Genomic DNA, 19,551 nt, shown 5'->3' on the forward strand with positions numbered 1-19,551 from the left:
AAATATTCTTCAACCCATAGAGCTTTGTAGAATACGGGTGAATTAACTAATATGCTTCAACCCAAATAGCTTTGTAGAATATGGGTCAATTAACAGTTGACAAAAAAAATTAAAATGTGAACTTCCACTGGACACCTGCTCGTCGAACATCTCATTCCAAAATCATGTGCATTACTATGGAGTTGGTCCCTCCTTTGCTGCTATGACATCCTCCACTCTTATGGGAAGGCTTTCCACAAGCTGTGAGTGTTGCAACTGAGGACAGGCAATATTTGTGCGCTACGCCCTTCAGCACTCAGTGGTCCCATAGAACTTGTGTGGCCTACCACTTAGGGCTGAGCCGTTGTTGCTCTTAGACGTTTCCACTTCACAATAACAGCACTTACAGATGACCGGGGCAGCTCTAGCAGGGCAGAAATTTGACCAACTGACTTGTTGTAAAGGTTGCATCCTATGACAGTGCCATGTTGAAAGTCACTGAGCTGTTCAGTACAGGCCATTCTACAATTTTTGTCTATGGAGATTGCATGGCAGCGTGCTCGATTTTATACACCTTTCAGCAACGGGTGTGGCTGAAATAGCCTAATCCACTAATTTGAAGGGGTGTCCACATACTTTTGGTCATGTAGTGTGCATTGTAAAATGTCAATCAAACTTGTGCAGAATAGCATGCAATGACATTGTGCATGGTCTGCTAATGTGATGACCATGTTTGTTTGTGTGCAAAAGTATAGAAAATTAAAACCACACACTGATTATTGCACATGTGTAATAGCCATGTAATGATTGAAAATCTGTTATTAATCTCTCTCTATATGATAGCTCAAACCACACTGAGCACATTGAATTTGAGGGTAACAGCGTTGTGTTGCTGGGTAAGGTAGCCTATAGAATAATGGAACGTACGTCCTTCTGAAACCTCGCTCTCAATTATGTTAGCGGATGACTTTACTAGTACAGCTTGCCGACACTAAATCCAGTATTTTTCCATCAAGTGGCACGCTGGGTCACGTGACAGTGAGGTTTTAAAAAAACGCTGTCATGTTTGCATCCTTTACAGAGAGCAGCAATGATACTACATATTTGTTTAACTCTCCTAAATTGCAATCGGGACTAATGTTACATGGTCTTTGATGCTAGCGTCATGTTCTGAACTGAAGAGGTACACCACATAGTGTGGACATTTCCCTTCCATGTCATTTTTGTAAACTTGTGCAGTGCGCGGATTCATTGTAACCACTCCCACTCGTGGCTGGTGGAAAATTACCAGCAACAGGCTCACGAGTCAGGCGATTGTATTGTGTACTGTATCTCCTTTACCTAATGTAAACACGTTTCCTCTTTGTATCTCGTGTAGGTTGCACAGCACAGACTAGTGAATTGCAATGTCATGATCACAACAAAACAGCGTGATGGTGAGCTGGGTCGATAACGAAATGAAATGCTGTTCTGATAAGTCACACATCCTTTTGCAATGGATATAGTGTTAGAAAAATACATTTCTCTAAACGTCAATCAAGTCAAGACTATTGAGCAATACTAGCGACACTTCTCAAGTTGCAAAGTGATTGTAGATTGTAACAAATGCGCACACAATGGCAAAACAATATTGAAAGCACTATTTGCCATTCACGTTGGAGGCATCGAAAAGTCCATTCTGCTTGATCGGAGTCCGCCCTCTTTTTCTGACCATGGGCGGAGCAGTCGCGTGGGTGCCTGGACGAATTTAAGTTGATTGACAATGGAGTTACCCAATAGAGTTTAAGCAATGATGTCCGTAAAAACAACCCCACCAATGGGAGTGTAAAGTGGGCGTGACGTTAGTCCAAACTTTCCGCGGCGCCATCGGCTGAAAACTAAACCGAGATGGAATCTCCCAGTCTGAACCGGTTTCAACCGGTTATGTGAGTTAGTTGCTTCAACGAGGAGAAGAGGCGCAGGAATACAATCTCTCAAACCGCCCCGCTGCAAAATTATTATAGTAAAGAATTAAATTGTAAATCAAGGTTTATTTTATTTCGTAAAATGAATCGGAGTATATTAGTGAGCGTGCCGTGATAATAGTTGCGGAATCCATATCTGTGATCCTTATTAACTAGCCATCAATACACATTCTGGAATTGGAGCCAGCTAACGTGTCAGAGATAACAGTAACGTTAGCCAGCCTATTTCTGACTAAACAACAACGATATTGTATATAGCCTTGTAGCTAGCTTCCCTGGGGGGAAGACAATCTTCTTTCAGTCAGAGGCTTGGACTTTTGGTAGGTAACTCAGGGGTGCAAAGTAGCATTTGACTTAGGGGTAAAAATATATATTTTAGACTTTAATTTCACTTTTGGAATGTAAAATCCAGAGAGCATCAGTAATAAGTGTAACTACTAGTTAGGTAAGTAAGTGGTAACGTTGGTGTGTGATGCACTTTACAAGGGATGCTGGTGTGTGAGAAACTCCGCTAGGGTTGGGTGTGAGTGGTGTGGTGATGATAGCAAGCAATGCTGAGGACCGGGGGGACAGAAAATAATGAATTAATTCGTCCACTCCTTCCTCAGAAACAGCGTCCGTGGTGTGAGCGGATGTATTTTGTTGCTAGTTTGCTAACGTTAATTGTGCTAACTTTACCAGTGATGCGCCGTATTCGTGCGCTGTTTGGACGGCAAGTTAGTTGTTATTTTAGTAAGATGTAAAAACATTAAGATGCATTAAGGGTCATAGCTACTTTTCAAACTTATAAAAAAAAAGCTCTTTTGTTTGGCGTGTATTACTTGCTGTACAGTTAACTAGCTGGGTAATGAACGACGCAAGCCTTCCCTTTGATAAGCTTGGAGTGGGAGGGGTTGGGGAGGCGTGTGTCTGGTAGTCAGGGTGATGATAGCCAGCTAGCTATGGAGGACCACACGTTCTCTCTGGTGGCATAGACTTCCTTTTGTCTTGGCATCAACGACAGTCGTATCAATAGCTTGGTACCGAATCAGCATTTAGCCAGGGCAATGCGCTGGTGCTGCTGTGTGTATTTACTATTTCTATCGAATTTAGATATTTGAATTTCCCCCCAATTGAAACGAACTTGTAAACTAGCCTACCTGTATCCAGTTTCGCTAACTTGTTATTGTTTACGAAGTGTTGCAGGTAATGGATAAATATCACGTGGGCTGCTTACCCCTTGTTTTATTGCCGCGTTCAAATCAACTGGGAACTAGTACATCTCCGATGTCCGACTACAGTGTTGGGGAAAAAAACGAGCTCTGACTGGTTAAAATCGATTTGAATTGTCATCAAACTCGGGAAGTCGGGCCTTTTTCTAGAGCTCCGACTTTCCCACCCGAAGATCAATGACGTCATGATTTGACTTTGTATTTTTCCGTGCACCCAGTTGTTTTGAACGCGGCATTATATAGACCTGGAACGCACCCAATACTCCCTAACGTTATCTACACCGTCACACTAGCTATCAACCGAAGTTGGTGGTTATGTTAAGCGAGATAAACTGATTGATTGCATCGGATATAAGACGATAAAGCAGCATATTTCAGTATTCTCATACATGCATCAGTGTTTACTGTTAAATTAAGGTGTGTTTGAACTTCAAAATAGCCACGCCTGTCAAGTGCTGATGTAAACAAAGTGACGTCCTGTGGCACGTGGTTCGATTGTGTTCTTTGGGCTGGCATGATAATGTGATATGTTCAGTATGTCAGACAAACTTTCATGTTTGTTTATTAAACGATATCATAAAAAGCTTTTTATGAATTGTCAAAATACAACTGTCAGAATGTTCCTTTATGGAAAGGGTATATGCCTGATCTAAACTTAGCTGTCATTGTGTTTTGTTTTTCAGTGTATTTTCTTATTTATAGCTTTGAGTAGTTTGTGTGACAAGATATAACTCATTGGAAAAAGTGAGCAAGGGGCCAGCTCATGTCATGCTTGTTTACTGGTGGAGATGAGGAGGAGGAGGGGTGTGTCACAGACGGCTGCTGTGAGGAGGACGGCTCATACTAATGTCTGTAATGGAATGGTGTCAAACACATGGAAACCGTGTGTGTGATGAGTTCGATATCATTCCATTTATTCCTTTGCCGCCATCACTTTGAGCCATCCTCACCAATTTAAGGAGCCACCAGCATCCTGTGGGTGTGTGTGACTGACTGGGGATGGGAAGCAGGGGGAGGGGGTTATGAGAGGTGGTTAGCTGGTTGGAATGCTCCATTCATTCACATGACTCTCTGCCTGTTGCTGTTGAATGTTTTCTCTGCCTCTGTCAGTCATAACACACACACACACTCTCTAACCCCCCTCCTTGCTGTCCATCCTTGCAGAGCTCTATGCCAGCAGTTATGACAGTGTTAGCAGACCATGCAGCGCAGCAGCTGCTGGACTTCAGCCAGAAACTAGACATCAACCTGTTGGACAACGTGGTCAACTGTCTGTACCACGGGGTCGGAACACAGGTAAGTAGTACCGACACTTGACCTTTTCCCCCCCTTACTACCACTGACTTTCCCCCCTTACTACCACTGACTTCCCCCTTACTACCACTGACTTTCCCCCCTTACTACCTCTGACTTTCCCCCCTTACTACCACTGACTTTCCCCCTTACTACCACTGACTTTCCCCCCTTACTACCTCTGACTTTCCCCCCTTACTACCACTGACTTTCCCCCTTACTACCACTGACTTTCCTCCTTACTACCACTGACTTCCCCCTTACTACCACTGACTTTCCCCCCTTACTACCACTGACTTTCCCCCCTTACTACCACTGACTTTCCCCCCTTACTACCACTGACTGTCCCCCCTTACTACCACTGACTTTCCCCCCTTACTACCACTGACTTTCCCCCCTTACTACCACTGACTTTCCCCCCTTACTACCACTGACTGTCCCCCCTTACTACCACTGACTTTCCCCCCTTACTACCACTGACTTTCCCCCCTTACTACCACTGACTTTCCCCCCTTACTACCACCGACTTTCTCCCCTTACTACCACCGACTTCCCCCCTTACTACCACTGACTTTCCCCCCTTACTACCACTGACTTTCCCCCCTTACTACCACTGACTGTCCCCCCTTACTACCACTGACTGTCCCCCCTTACTACCACTGACTTCCCCCTTACTACCACTGACTTTCCCCCCTTACTACCACTGACTTTCCCCCCTTACTACCACTGACTTTCCCCCCTTACTACCACTGACTTTCCCCCCTTACTACCACTGATTTTCCCCCCTTACTACCTCTGACTTTCCACCCTACTACCACTGACTTTCCTCCCTTACTACCACTGACTTTCCCCCCTTACTACCACTGACTTTCCCCCCTTACTACCACTGACTTTCCCCCCTTACTACCACTGACTTTCCCCCCTTACTACCACTGACTTTCCCCCCTTACTACCACTGACTTTCCCCCCTTACTACCACTGACTTTCCCCCCTTACTACCACTGACTGTCCCCCCTTACTACCACTGACTTTCCCCCCTTACTACCACTGACTTTCCCCCCTTACTACCACTGACTTTCCCCCCTTACTACCACTGACTTCCCCCTTACTACCACTGACTTCCCCCTTACTACCTCTGACTTTCCCCCCTTACTACCACTGACTTTCCCCCCTTACTACCACTGACTTTCCCCCCTTACTACCACTGACTTTCCCCCCTTACTACCACTGACTTTCCCCCCTTACTACCACTGACTTTCCCCCCTTACTACCACTGACTTTCCCCCCTTACTACCACTGACTTTCCCCCCTTACTACCACTGACTTTCCCCCCTTACTACCACTGACTTTCCCCCCTTACTACCACTGACTTTCCCCCCTTACTACCACTGACTTTCCCCCCTTACTACCACTGACTTTCCCCCCTTACTACCACTGACTTTCCCCCCTTACTACCACTGACTTTCCCCCCTTACTACCACTGACTTTCCCCCCTTACTACCACTGACTTTCCCCCCTTACTACCACTGACTTTCCTGATAGCTACTTTATTGAGGACAACAGTACTGACTATGATGGAGATATGTGGTTGTCCCACCTTCAGATGAATGCACAAACTGGATGTCACTCTGGATAAGAGTGTCTGCTAAATTACTAAAATGTAACTGTAAGTTGTCAAGTAACCACAAAGTTAGTGGAGTTTTGTGGGAGTTGTAGTTTTGCTTTGATGGTCGCTTGCCCAGGTGCCTTACTAAGTTTTACTTATAACTGTTTGGGGACAGATAGAAGAACAGGGAGAGATACAAGTTAGTATTGCAGAAAATAAGGTCTGAAATTGTGATGTATTAACAGGACAGCTTCTAGCTACTAGTAAGAAGTAATGTGGTATATTTCTTATTTATTTCATTTTTTTAACCAAAATGCCAACGTTTATATGTACACTACCGTTCAAAAGTTTGGGGTCATTTAGAAATGTCATTGTTTTTGAAAGAAAAGCACATTTTTTGTCTATTAAAATATCATCAAATTGATCAGAAATACAGTGTAGACATTGTTAATGTTGTAAATGACTATTGTAGCTGGAAACGGCTGTTTTTTAATGCAATATCTACATAGGCGTACAGAGGCCCATCATCACTCCTGTGTTCCAATGGCACGTTGTGTTAGCTAATCCAAGTTTATAATTTTAAAGGCTAATTGATCATTAGAAAACCCTTTTGCAATTATGCTAGCTGACCTTCTAGGCAGAGTTGCTCTGTCTAGTGTCTGTGTTCTTTTGCCCATCTTAATCTTTTCTTTTTATTGGCCAGTCTGAGATATGGCTTTTTCTTTGCAACTCTGCCTAGAAGGCCAGCATCCCGGAGTCACCTCTTCACTGTTGACAATGAGACTGGTGTTTTGTGGGTACTATTTAATGAAGCTGCCAGTTGAGGACTTGTGAGGTGTCTGTTTCTCAAACTAGACACTCTAATGTACTTGTCCTCTTGCTCAGTTGTACACCGGGGCCTCCCACTCCTCTTTCTATTCTGGTTAGAGCCAGTTTGCGCCCGTCTGTGAAGGGAGTAATACACAGCGTTGTACAAGATCTTCAGTTTCTTGGCAATTTCTCGCATGAAATAGCTATCATTTCTCAGACAAGAATAGACTGACGAGTTTCAGAAGAAAGTTATTTGTTTCTGGCCATTTTGAGCCTGTAATCGAACCCACAAATGCTGATGCTCCAGATACTCAACTAGTCTAAAGAAGGCCAGTTTTATTACTTCTTTAATCAGAACAACAGTTTTCAGCTGTGCTAACATAATTGCAAAAGGGTTTTCTAATGATCAATTATCCTTTTAAAATGATAAACTTGGATTAGCTAACACAACGTGCCATTGGAACACAGGAGTGATGGTTGCTGATAATAGGCCTCTGTACGCCTATGTAGATATTCCATAAAAAATCTTCTGTTTCCAGCTACAATAGTCATTTACAACATTAACAATGTCTACACTGTATTTCTGATCAATTTGATATTATTTTAATGGACAAAAAATGTGATTTTCTTTCAAAAACAAGGACATTTCTAAGTGACCCCAAACTTTTGAACGGTAGTGTATATATTCTTATTCCACCCCTTTAGATTTCTGTGTATTAGGTAGTTGTTGTGGAATTGTTAGATATTACTTGTTAGATTTGTGTGTATTAGGTAGTTGTTAAGGAATTGTTAGATATTACTTGTTAGATATTACTGCACTGTCGGAACTAGAAGCACAAGCATTTCGCTACACTCGCAGTAACATCTGCTAACCATGTGTATTTGACCAGTAAAATTTGATTTGGTTTGAAATGGACATCTTACTCGCCAATGCCAATATCTACCCGCATTTGGCAGGTGGTGGGTGTTTATTTTAGGCTGTGTGTGTGTGTGTGTGTGTGTGTGTGTGTGTGTGTGTGTGTGTGTGTGTGTGTGTGTGTGTGTGTGTGTGTGTGTGTGTGTGTGTGTGTGTGTGTGTGTGTGTGTGTGTGTGTGTGTGTGTGTGTGTGTGTGTGTGTGTGTGTGTGAGAGACAGGCACACACTCTATGTTTCAAAATGGTATTTCATCCATTCCTGTTCCTGCATTGCAGCAAAGGCTGGCCCAGGAGGTTCTGACCCAGCTGAAAGAGCACCCGGATGCATGGACCAGAGTGGACACCATACTGGAGTTCTCCCAGAGCATGAACACCAGAGTGAGTGAAACCCACGGGGAGCGCTGGTGGAGGGGCGCAGCACGCTGCCTGTCAGGGAGTTAGCTGCTGCTAGTTACAACTCGTCACTCAGTCGGTAGACATTACACTCGCAACGCCAGGATAGTGGGTTCGATTTTCACGACATCACACGTTTGTAAAATGTACGCACACATGACTAAAAGTCGCTTTGGATAAAAACGTCTGCTAAATGGCAGGTACAGTGTCATTACTTACTTAGGCCCTTTTTCCCCTGAGGAGCATATGGCATCAACAGCAGCGGTCTTACATAGAACAACAACTTTAAACAGGGTTTGATGGATCAAACTAAAACACACACACTCAAACATAGGTTATCGTTTAGTTCTGTCTGCCCGGGCCCAATGGTAGGTTATCGTTTAGTTCTGTCTGCCCGAGCCCAATGGTAGGTTATCGTGTACTTCTGTCTGCCGAGCCCAATGATAGGTTATCGTTTAGTTCTGTCTGCCCGAGCCCAATGGTAGGTTATCGTTTAGTTCTGTCTGCCGAGCCCAATGGTAGGTTATCGTTTAGTTATGTCTGCCCGAGCCCAATGGTAGGTTATCGTTTAGTTCTGTCTGCCGAGCCCAATGGTAGGTTATCGTTTAGTTCTGTCTGCCCGAGCCCAATGGTAGGTTATCGTTTAGTTCTGTCTGCCGAGCCCAATGGTAGGTTATCGTTTAGTTCTGTCTGCCGAGCCCAATGGTAGGTTATCGTTTAGTTCTGTCTGCCCGAGCCCAATGGTAGGTTATCGTTTAGTTCTGTCTGCCGAGCCCAATGGTAGGTTATCGTTTAGTTCTGTCTGCCCGAGCCCAATGGTAGGTTATCGTGTAGTTCTGTCTGCCGAGCCCAATGGTAGGTTATCGTTTAGTTCTGTCTGCCCGAGCCCAATGGTAGGTTATCGTTTAGTTCTGTCTGCCGAGCCCAATGGTAGGTCATCGTGTAGTTCTGTCTGCCCGAGCCCAATGGTAGGTTATCGTTTAGTTCTGTCTGCCGAGCCCAATGGTAGGTTATCGTTTGACTCTGTCTGCCCGAGCCCAGTGGTAGGTTATCGTTTAGTTCTGTCTGCCGAGCCCAATGGTAGGTCATCGTGTAGTTCTGTCTGCCGAGCCCTGTCGTTCTCCCTATGTCACAAATGCCCTGATTTGATAGAATATTTCTGGATGGTTTGAGCACATAAAGGCTTCATAGTCCAGAAAGGTGATGGGAACTGACTGATATTTGCTCATAGAACAAAACATATAGAAGTTCCCCTACGCCTGTGGTCACCTCAGACCTTCTGTTTGTTATATATCCCCAAAGCCCATTCATTTCCCCCATAGGAAGGGCCAACGAAGCAGAGGTAGACAATGCCAACTCGTTTCTGTTATTTTAGGACTACAAGCTGGTGAGCTCTGTTCCTTCCTTGCACTCGCGTACAGCTTAAATAGCTCTACATACTGAAAACCTATGCACACGTCCAAATCAACTTGTCAATCCAATGATGGGTATTACTGTCTAGTTTATTTGGCAAAACAAAGACACATTAAGGTGGGCAAAGGGAGGGCTCTCCTGTCCAGTATTTGTTTAACCATCAAAGAGGCTCTTGTATATAGATCTCTGTATTTTCTATAAGTGTTCAAAATTAAATGTAATTTGAAGTTTTCCTCAAAGTGATGGTAATGTTTGCCTTTTCCTTTTTGTTGCTTGCCTGTTGCCCTTTAACCCTGACATCCATTACTAATGTCTTGAGTTGATCTACCAACAGTATTGTTATAGTTTCAAATTCATTACTTGTCCTAAAATGAGGTCTTTAGAGGAAAAGACATGAAAGAAGGAATCAGAAAAGGTAAAACACCTCTTGGATTTGTCTAAATTCTGCATTCACCTTTTTTTTCTTCTTTCATTTATTGACAAAATAAAAGAGACAACAGTGCATCATTTTTTGACAAAAACATTTGTTGTGAACATTTGGGTTTTTAAATAATTGATAACTACTTTCAATTAACTTTGTTTTCCTAAAGAAATTGAATTGAATGAATTCAAGTTGTTGCTACTTGCTATTGATATGAATCCTAATGTTCCGTTATGTTGATTGGTTGGAATAGGAGGAAAAGGGGTGTGTCATCCTGTGCACCTTGACACTGCTAGGCTTTGACGGCAGGCCTACACAAGGTCTACCCTTTTCATTCCCTTTGACTCTGTTCAGCACTTTCTATTACACCTGCTTCAGTGGGGTACAGACTGCAGTCAGTCATTAGGGTAGAGGGAGTGGGGTACAGACTGCAGTCAGTCATTAGGGTAGAGGGAGTGGGGTACAGACTGCAGTCAGTCATTAGGGTAGAGGGAGTGGGGTACAGACTGCAGTCAGTCATTAGGGTACAGGGAGTGGGGTACAGACTGCAGTCAGTCATTAGGGTAGAGGGAGTGGGGTACAGACTGCAGTCAGTCATTAGGGTAGAGGGAGTGGGGTACAGACTGCAGTCAGTCATTAGGGTAGAGGAAGTGGGGTACAGACTGCAGTCAGTCATTAGGGTACAGGGAGTGGGGTACAGACTGCAGTCAGTCATTAGGGTAGAGGGAGTGGGGTACAGACTGAAGTCAGTCAGTCATTAGGGTAGAGGGAGTGGGGTACAGACTGCAGTCAGTCATTAGGGTAGAGGGAGTGGGGTACAGACTGCAGTCAGTCATTAGGGTAGAGGGAGTGGGGTACAGACTGCAGTCAGTCATTAGGGTAGAGGGAGTGGGGTACAGACTGCAGTCAGTCATTAGGGTAGAGGGAGTGGGGTACAGACTGCAGTCAGTCATTCGGCTAGAGGGAGTGGGGTACAGACTGCAGTCAGTCATTAGGGTAGAGGGAGTGGGGTACAGCCTGCAGTCAGTCAGTCATTAGGGTAGAGGGAGTGGGGTGCAGACTGCAGTCAGTCATTAGGGTAGAGGGAGTGGGGTACAGACTGCAGTCAGTCATTAGGGTGGAGGGAGTGGGGTGCAGACTGCAGTCAGTCATTAGGGTAGAGGGAGTGGTGTACAGACTGCAGTCAGTCATTAGGGTAGAGGGAGTGGGGTACAGACTGCAGTCAGTCATTAGGGTAGAGGGAGTGGGGTACAGACTGCAGTCAGTCATTAGGGTAGAGGGAGTGGGGTGCAGACTGCAGTCAGTCATTAGGGTAGAGGGAGTGGGGTGCAGACTGCAGTCAGTCATTAGGGTAGAGGGAGTGGGGTGCAGACTGTAGGGTCGATCTTACAGTAATATTGATGAGAGGTCTAGCTAGCGACTTGATATTTCACCTGAAGGGATCACAACTCTCTGTCTCTCTCTTTCTCTCTCTCTCTCTCTCTGTCTCTCTCTCTGTCTCTCTGTCTCTCTCTCTGTCCCTGTCTCTCTCTCTGTCCCTCTATCTCTCTCTGTCCCTCTATCTCTCTCTGTCTCTCTGTCTCTCTCTGTCTCTCTCTCTCTCTGTCTCTCTCTCTCTGTCTCTCTCTCTGTCTCTCTCTCTGTCTCTCTCTCTGTCTCTCTCTCTCTGTCTCTCTCTCTCTGTCTCTCTCTCTGTCTCTCTCTCTGTCTCTCTTTCTCTCTCTCTCTCTCTCTTTCTCTCTGATCTTCTCTCCATTTCTCTCTGATCTTCTCTCCATCCCTTAACCTTGCAATGCGGCGCTGGTGGCAGCAGAAAAAAGTGTTGCAAGACCTCACCCTCTGTCTTTCATTTCATTTGCCTTGTTTTATTTCTGCCTTGTTTTATTTCTGCCTTGTTTTATTTCTGCCCTGTTATATTTCTGTCTGGTAATAATTGAAGGTGTATCAGTCAAAAGGTTCTCCAGATGTTCAATAGGCATCGGCTGACACCTGCTATTGGTGTGTAGACCAACAGTTAGTAGTGATAACAGTGTAGTGCACCTTTAATGAAAAGCCCCCCCAGCTTTAAAACTAACAACTTTCAATCTCATTTATTTGTTGAATCACTGACTGTCTTCCATCTTTTGAAACAGTGATCCCTACTGTCTTCCATCTTTTGAAACAGTGATCCCTACTGTCTTCCATCTTACCTTTTGAAACAGTGATCCCTACTGTCTTCCACCTTTTGAAACAGTGATCCCTGCTGTCTTCCATCTTACCTTTTGAAACAGTGATCCCTACTGTCTTCCACCTTTTGAAACAGTGATCCCTACTGTCTTCCACCTTTTGAAACAGTGATCCCTACTGTCTTCCACCTTTTGAAACAGTGATCCCTACTGTCTTCCACCTTTTGAAACAGTGATCCCTACTGTCTTCCACCTTTTGAAACAGTGATCCCTACTGTCTTCCACCTTTTGAAACAGTGATCCCTACTGTCTTCCACCTTTTGAAACAGTGATCCCTACTGTCTTCCACCTTTTGAAACAGTGATCCCTACTGTCTTCCACCTTACCTTTTGAAACAGTGATCCCTACTGTCTTCCATCTTACCTTTTGAAACAGTGATCCCTACTGTCTTCCACCTTACCTTTTGAAACAGTGATCCCTACTGTCTTCCATCTTACCTTTTGAAACAGTGATCCCTACTGTCTTCCACCTTTTGAAACAGTGATCCCTGCTGTCTTCCACCTTTTGAAACAGTGATCCCTACTGTCTTCCACCTTTTGAAACAGTGATCCCTACTGTCTTCCACCTTTTGAAACAGTGATCCCTACTGTCTTCCATCTTACCTTTTGAAACAGTGATCCCAACTGTCTTCCATCTTTTGAAACAGTGATCCCTACTGTCTTCCACCTTTTGAAACAGTGATCCCTACTGTCTTCCACCTTTTGAAACAGTGATCCCTACTGTCTTCCACCTTTTGAAACAGTGATCCCTACTGTCTTCCATCTTTTGAAACAGTGATCCCTACTGTCTTCCACCTTTTGAAACAGTGATCCTTACTGTCTTCCATCTTACCTTTTGAAACAGTGATCCCTACTGTCTTCCATCTTACCTTTTGAAACAGTGATCCCTACTGTCTTCCATCTTTTGAAACAGTGATCCCTACTGTCTTCCATCTTACCTTTTGAAACAGTGATCCCTGCTGTCTTCCATCTTACCTTTTGAAACAGTGATCCCTACTGTCTTCCACCTTTTGAAACAGTGATCCCTACTGTCTTCCACCTTTTGAAACAGTGATCCCTACTGTCTTCCATCTTACCTTTTGAAACAGTGATCCCAACTGTCTTCCATCTTTTGAAACAGTGATCCCTACTGTCTTCCACCTTTTGAAACAGTGATAACTACTGTCTTCCACCTTTTGAAACAGTGATCCCTACTGTCTTCCATCTTTTGAAACAGTGATCCCTACTGTCTTCCACCTTTTGAAACAGTGATCCTTACTGTCTTCCATCTTACCTTTTGAAACAGTGATCCCTACTGTCTTCCATCTTACCTTTTGAAACAGTGATCCTTACTGTCTTCCACCTTTTGAAACAGTGATCCTTACTGTCTTCCATCTTACCTTTTGAAACAGTGATCCTTACTGTCTTCCACCTTTTGAAACAGTGATCCCTACTGTCTTCCACCTTTTGAAACAGTGATCCCTACTGTCTTCCACCTTTTGAAACAGTGATCCCTACTGTCTTCCATCTTTTGAAACAGTGATCCCTACTGTCTTCCATCTTTTGAAACAGTGATCCCTACTGTCTTCCATCTTACCTTTTTAAACAGTGATCCTTACTGTCTTCCATCTTACCTTTTGAAACAGTGATCCCTACTGTCTTCCATCTTTTGAAACAGTGATCCCTACTGTCTTCCATCTTACCTTTTGAAACAGTGATCCCTGCTGTCTTCCATCTTACCTTTTGAAACAGTGATCCCTACTGTCTTCCACCTTTTGAAACAGTGATCCCTACTGTCTTCCACCTTTTGAAACAGTGATCCCTACTGTCTTCCATCTTACCTTTTGAAACAGTGATCCCTACTGTCTTCCACCTTACCTTTTGAAACAGTGATCCCTACTGTCTTCCATCTTACCTTTTGAAACAGTGATCCCTACTGTCTTCCACCTTACCTTTTGAAACAGTGATCCCTACTGTCTTCCACCTTACCTTTTGAAACAGTGATCCCTGCTGTCTTCCATCTTACCTTTTGAAACAGTGATCCCTACTGTCTTCCACCTTTTGAAACAGTGATCCCTACTGTCTTCCACCTTTTGAAACAGTGATCCCTACTGTCTTCCACCTTTTGAAACAGTGATCCCTACTGTCTTCCACCTTTTGAAACAGTGATCCCTACTGTCTTCCACCTTTTGAAACAGTGATCCCTACTGTCTTCCACCTTTTGAAACAGTGATCCCTACTGTCTTCCACCTTTTGAAACAGTGATCCCTACTGTCTTCCACCTTTTGAAACAGTGATCCCTACTGTCTTCCACCTTACCTTTTGAAACAGTGATCCCTACTGTCTTCCATCTTACCTTTTGAAACAGTGATCCCTACTGTCTTCCACCTTACCTTTTGAAACAGTGATCCCTACTGTCTTCCATCTTACCTTTTGAAACAGTGATCCCTACTGTCTTCCACCTTTTGAAACAGTGATCCCTGCTGTCTTCCACCTTTTGAAACAGTGATCCCTACTGTCTTCCACCTTTTGAAACAGTGATCCCTACTGTCTTCCACCTTTTGAAACAGTGATCCCTACTGTCTTCCACCTTTTGAAACAGTGATCCCTACTGTCTTCCATCTTTTGAAACAGTGATCCCTACTGTCTTCCACCTTTTGAAACAGTGATCCTTACTGTCTTCCATCTTACCTTTTGAAACAGTGATCCCTACTGTCTTCCATCTTACCTTTTGAAACAGTGATCCCTACTGTCTTCCATCTTTTGAAACAGTGATCCCTACTGTCTTCCATCTTACCTTTTGAAACAGTGATCCCTGCTGTCTTCCATCTTACCTTTTGAAACAGTGATCCCTACTGTCTTCCACCTTTTGAAACAGTGATCCCTACTGTCTTCCACCTTTTGAAACAGTGATCCCTACTGTCTTCCATCTTACCTTTTGAAACAGTGATCCCAACTGTCTTCCATCTTTTGAAACAGTGATCCCTACTGTCTTCCACCTTTTGAAACAGTGATAACTACTGTCTTCCACCTTTTGAAACAGTGATCCCTACTGTCTTCCATCTTTTGAAACAGTGATCCCTACTGTCTTCCACCTTTTGAAACAGTGATCCTTACTGTCTTCCATCTTACCTTTTGAAACAGTGATCCCTACTGTCTTCCATCTTACCTTTTGAAACAGTGATCCTTACTGTCTTCCACCTTTTGAAACAGTGATCCTTACTGTCTTCCATCTTACCTTTTGAAACAGTGATCCTTACTGTCTTCCACCTTTTGAAACAGTGATCCCTACTGTCTTCCACCTTTTGAAACAGTGATCCCTACTGTCTTCCACCTTTTGAAACAGTGATCCCTACTGTCTTCCATCTTTTGAAACAGTGATCCCTACTGTCTTCCATCTTTTGAAACAGTGATCCCTACTGTCTTCCATCTTACCTTTTTAAACAGTGATCCTTACTGTCTTCCATCTTACCTTTTGAAACAGTGATCCCTACTGTCTTCCATCTTTTGAAACAGTGATCCCTACTGTCTTCCATCTTACCTTTTGAAACAGTGATCCCTGCTGTCTTCCATCTTACCTTTTGAAACAGTGATCCCTACTGTCTTCCACCTTTTGAAACAGTGATCCCTACTGTCTTCCACCTTTTGAAACAGTGATCCCTACTGTCTTCCATCTTACCTTTTGAAACAGTGATCCCTACTGTCTTCCACCTTACCTTTTGAAACAGTGATCCCTACTGTCTTCCATCTTACCTTTTGAAACAGTGATCCCTACTGTCTTCCACCTTACCTTTTGAAACAGTGATCCCTACTGTCTTCCACCTTACCTTTTGAAACAGTGATCCCTACTGTCTTCCATCTTACCTTTTGAAACAGTGATCCCTACTGTCTTCCATCTTACCTTTTGAAACAGTGATCCCTACTGTCTTCCATCTTACCTTTTGAAACAGTGATCCCTACTGTCTTCCACCTTTTGAAACAGTGATCCCTACTGTCTTCCATCTTACCTTTTGAAACAGTGATCCCTACTGTCTTCCACCTTTTGAAACAGTGATCCCTACTGTCTTCCACCTTTTGAAACAGTGATCCCTACTGTCTTCCACCTTTTGAAACAGTGATCCCTACTGTCTTCCACCTTTTGAAACAGTGATCCCTACTGTCTTCCACCTTTTGAAACAGTGATCCCTACTGTCTTCCACCTTACCTTTTGAAACAGTGATCCCTACTGTCTTCCATCTTACCTTTTGAAACAGTGATCCCTACTGTCTTCCACCTTACCTTTTGAAACAGTGATCCCTACTGTCTTCCATCTTACCTTTTGAAACAGTGATCCCTACTGTCTTCCACCTTTTGAAACAGTGATCCCTGCTGTCTTCCACCTTTTGAAACAGTGATCCCTACTGTCTTCCACCTTTTGAAACAGTGATCCCTACTGTCTTCCACCTTTTGAAACAGTGATCCCTACTGTCTTCCATCTTACCTTTTGAAACAGTGATCCCAACTGTCTTCCATCTTTTGAAACAGTGATCCCTACTGTCTTCCACCTTTTGAAACAGTGATCCCTACTGTCTTCCACCTTTTGAAACAGTGATCCCTACTGTCTTCCACCTTTTGAAACAGTGATCCCTACTGTCTTCCATCTTTTGAAACAGTGATCCCTACTGTCTTCCACCTTTTGAAACAGTGATCCTTACTGTCTTCCATCTTACCTTTTGAAACAGTGATCCCTACTGTCTTCCATCTTACCTTTTGAAACAGTGATCCCTACTGTCTTCCATCTTTTGAAACAGTGATCCCTACTGTCTTCCATCTTACCTTTTGAAACAGTGATCCCTGCTGTCTTCCATCTTACCTTTTGAAACAGTGATCCCTACTGTCTTCCACCTTTTGAAACAGTGATCCCTACTGTCTTCCACCTTTTGAAACAGTGATCCCTACTGTCTTCCATCTTACCTTTTGAAACAGTGATCCCAACTGTCTTCCATCTTTTGAAACAGTGATCCCTACTGTCTTCCACCTTTTGAAACAGTGATAACTACTGTCTTCCACCTTTTGAAACAGTGATCCCTACTGTCTTCCATCTTTTGAAACAGTGATCCCTACTGTCTTCCACCTTTTGAAACAGTGATCCTTACTGTCTTCCATCTTACCTTTTGAAACAGTGATCCCTACTGTCTTCCATCTTACCTTTTGAAACAGTGATCCTTACTGTCTTCCACCTTTTGAAACAGTGATCCTTACTGTCTTCCATCTTACCTTTTGAAACAGTGATCCTTACTGTCTTCCACCTTTTGAAACAGTGATCCCTACTGTCTTCCACCTTTTGAAACAGTGATCCCTACTGTCTTCCACCTTTTGAAACAGTGATCCCTACTGTCTTCCATCTTTTGAAACAGTGATCCCTACTGTCTTCCATCTTTTGAAACAGTGATCCCTACTGTCTTCCATCTTACCTTTTTAAACAGTGATCCTTACTGTCTTCCATCTTACCTTTTGAAACAGTGATCCCTACTGTCTTCCATCTTTTGAAACAGTGATCCCTACTGTCTTCCATCTTACCTTTTGAAACAGTGATCCCTGCTATCTTCCATCTTACCTTTTGAAACAGTGATCCCTACTGTCTTCCACCTTTTGAAACAGTGATCCCTACTGTCTTCCACCTTTTGAAACAGTGATCCCTACTGTCTTCCATCTTACCTTTTGAAACAGTGATCCCTACTGTCTTCCACCTTACCTTTTGAAACAGTGATCCCTACTGTCTTCCATCTTACCTTTTGAAACAGTGATCCCTACTGTCTTCCACCTTACCTTTTGAAACAGTGATCCCTACTGTCTTCCACCTTACCTTTTGAAACAGTGATCCCTGCTGTCTTCCATCTTACCTTTTGAAACAGTGATCCCTACTGTCTTCCACCTTTTGAAACAGTGATCCCTACTGTCTTCCACCTTTTGAAACAGTGATCCCTACTGTCTTCCACCTTTTGAAACAGTGATCCCTACTGTCTTCCACCTTTTGAAACAGTGATCCCTACTGTCTTCCACCTTTTGAAACAGTGATCCCTACTGTCTTCCACCTTTTGAAACAGTGATCCCTACTGTCTTCCACCTTTTGAAACAGTGATCCCTGCTGTCTTCCACCTTTTGAAACAGTGATCCCTACTGTCTTCCACCTTTTGAAACAGTGATCCCTACTGTCTTCCACCTTTTGAAACAGTGATCCCTACTGTCTTCCATCTTACCTTTTGAAACAGTGATCCCAACTGTCTTCCATCTTTTGAAACAGTGATCCCTACTGTCTTCCACCTTTTGAAACAGTGATCCCTACTGTCTTCCACCTTTTGAAACAGTGATCCCTACTGTCTTCCACCTTTTGAAACAGTGATCCCTACTGTCTTCCATCTTTTGAAACAGTGATCCCTACTGTCTTCCACCTTTTGAAACAGTGATCCTTACTGTCTTCCATCTTACCTTTTGAAACAGTGATCCCTACTGTCTTCCATCTTACCTTTTGAAACAGTGATCCCTACTGTCTTCCATCTTTTGAAACAGTGATCCCTACTGTCTTCCATCTTACCTTTTGAAACAGTGATCCCTGCTGTCTTCCATCTTACCTTTTGAAACAGTGATCCCTACTGTCTTCCACCTTTTGAAACAGTGATCCCTACTGTCTTCCACCTTTTGAAACAGTGATCCCTACTGTCTTCCATCTTACCTTTTGAAACAGTGATCCCAACTGTCTTCCATCTTTTGAAACAGTGATCCCTACTGTCTTCCACCTTTTGAAACAGTGATAACTACTGTCTTCCACCTTTTGAAACAGTGATCCCTACTGTCTTCCATCTTTTGAAACAGTGATCCCTACTGTCTTCCACCTTTTGAAACAGTGATCCTTACTGTCTTCCATCTTACCTTTTGAAACAGTGATCCCTACTGTCTTCCATCTTACCTTTTGAAACAGTGATCCTTACTGTCTTCCACCTTTTGAAACAGTGATCCTTACTGTCTTCCATCTTACCTTTTGAAACAGTGATCCTTACTGTCTTCCACCTTTTGAAACAGTGATCCCTACTGTCTTCCACCTTTTGAAACAGTGATCCCTACTGTCTTCCACCTTTTGAAACAGTGATCCCTACTGTCTTCCATCTTTTGAAACAGTGATCCCTACTGTCTTCCATCTTTTGAAACAGTGATCCCTACTGTCTTCCATCTTACCTTTTTAAACAGTGATCCTTACTGTCTTCCATCTTACCTTTTGAAACAGTGATCCCTACTGTCTTCCATCTTTTGAAACAGTGATCCCTACTGTCTTCCATCTTACCTTTTGAAACAGTGATCCCTGCTGT

General features: G+C 43.5%; 1 protein-coding gene across 2 annotated transcripts in view; it reads left to right on the forward strand.

Moving 5' to 3' along the window:
• The first annotated feature begins 1,888 nt into the window (after positions 1-1,888).
• xpo1b (exportin 1 (CRM1 homolog, yeast) b) overlaps positions 1,889-19,551 on the forward strand; it is a 77,754-nt gene continuing 60,091 nt past the window's right edge. The window contains exons 1-3 of one of the 2 annotated variants that reach the window (XM_071394525.1): positions 1,889-1,996; positions 4,319-4,450; positions 8,055-8,156. In XM_071394525.1, coding sequence (XP_071250626.1) covers positions 4,325-4,450; positions 8,055-8,156 — 228 coding nt within the window. In that variant the 5' untranslated portion in view covers positions 1,889-1,996; positions 4,319-4,324. Of the gene's footprint in view, positions 2,264-4,318; positions 4,451-8,054; positions 8,157-19,551 lie in introns of both variants that reach the window. The other variant, XM_071394524.1, reaches the window with a different exon arrangement.

Source organism: Salvelinus alpinus, chromosome 3, assembly GCF_045679555.1.
Source record: "Salvelinus alpinus chromosome 3, SLU_Salpinus.1, whole genome shotgun sequence".
Taxonomy (NCBI): domain Eukaryota; kingdom Metazoa; phylum Chordata; class Actinopteri; order Salmoniformes; family Salmonidae; genus Salvelinus; species Salvelinus alpinus.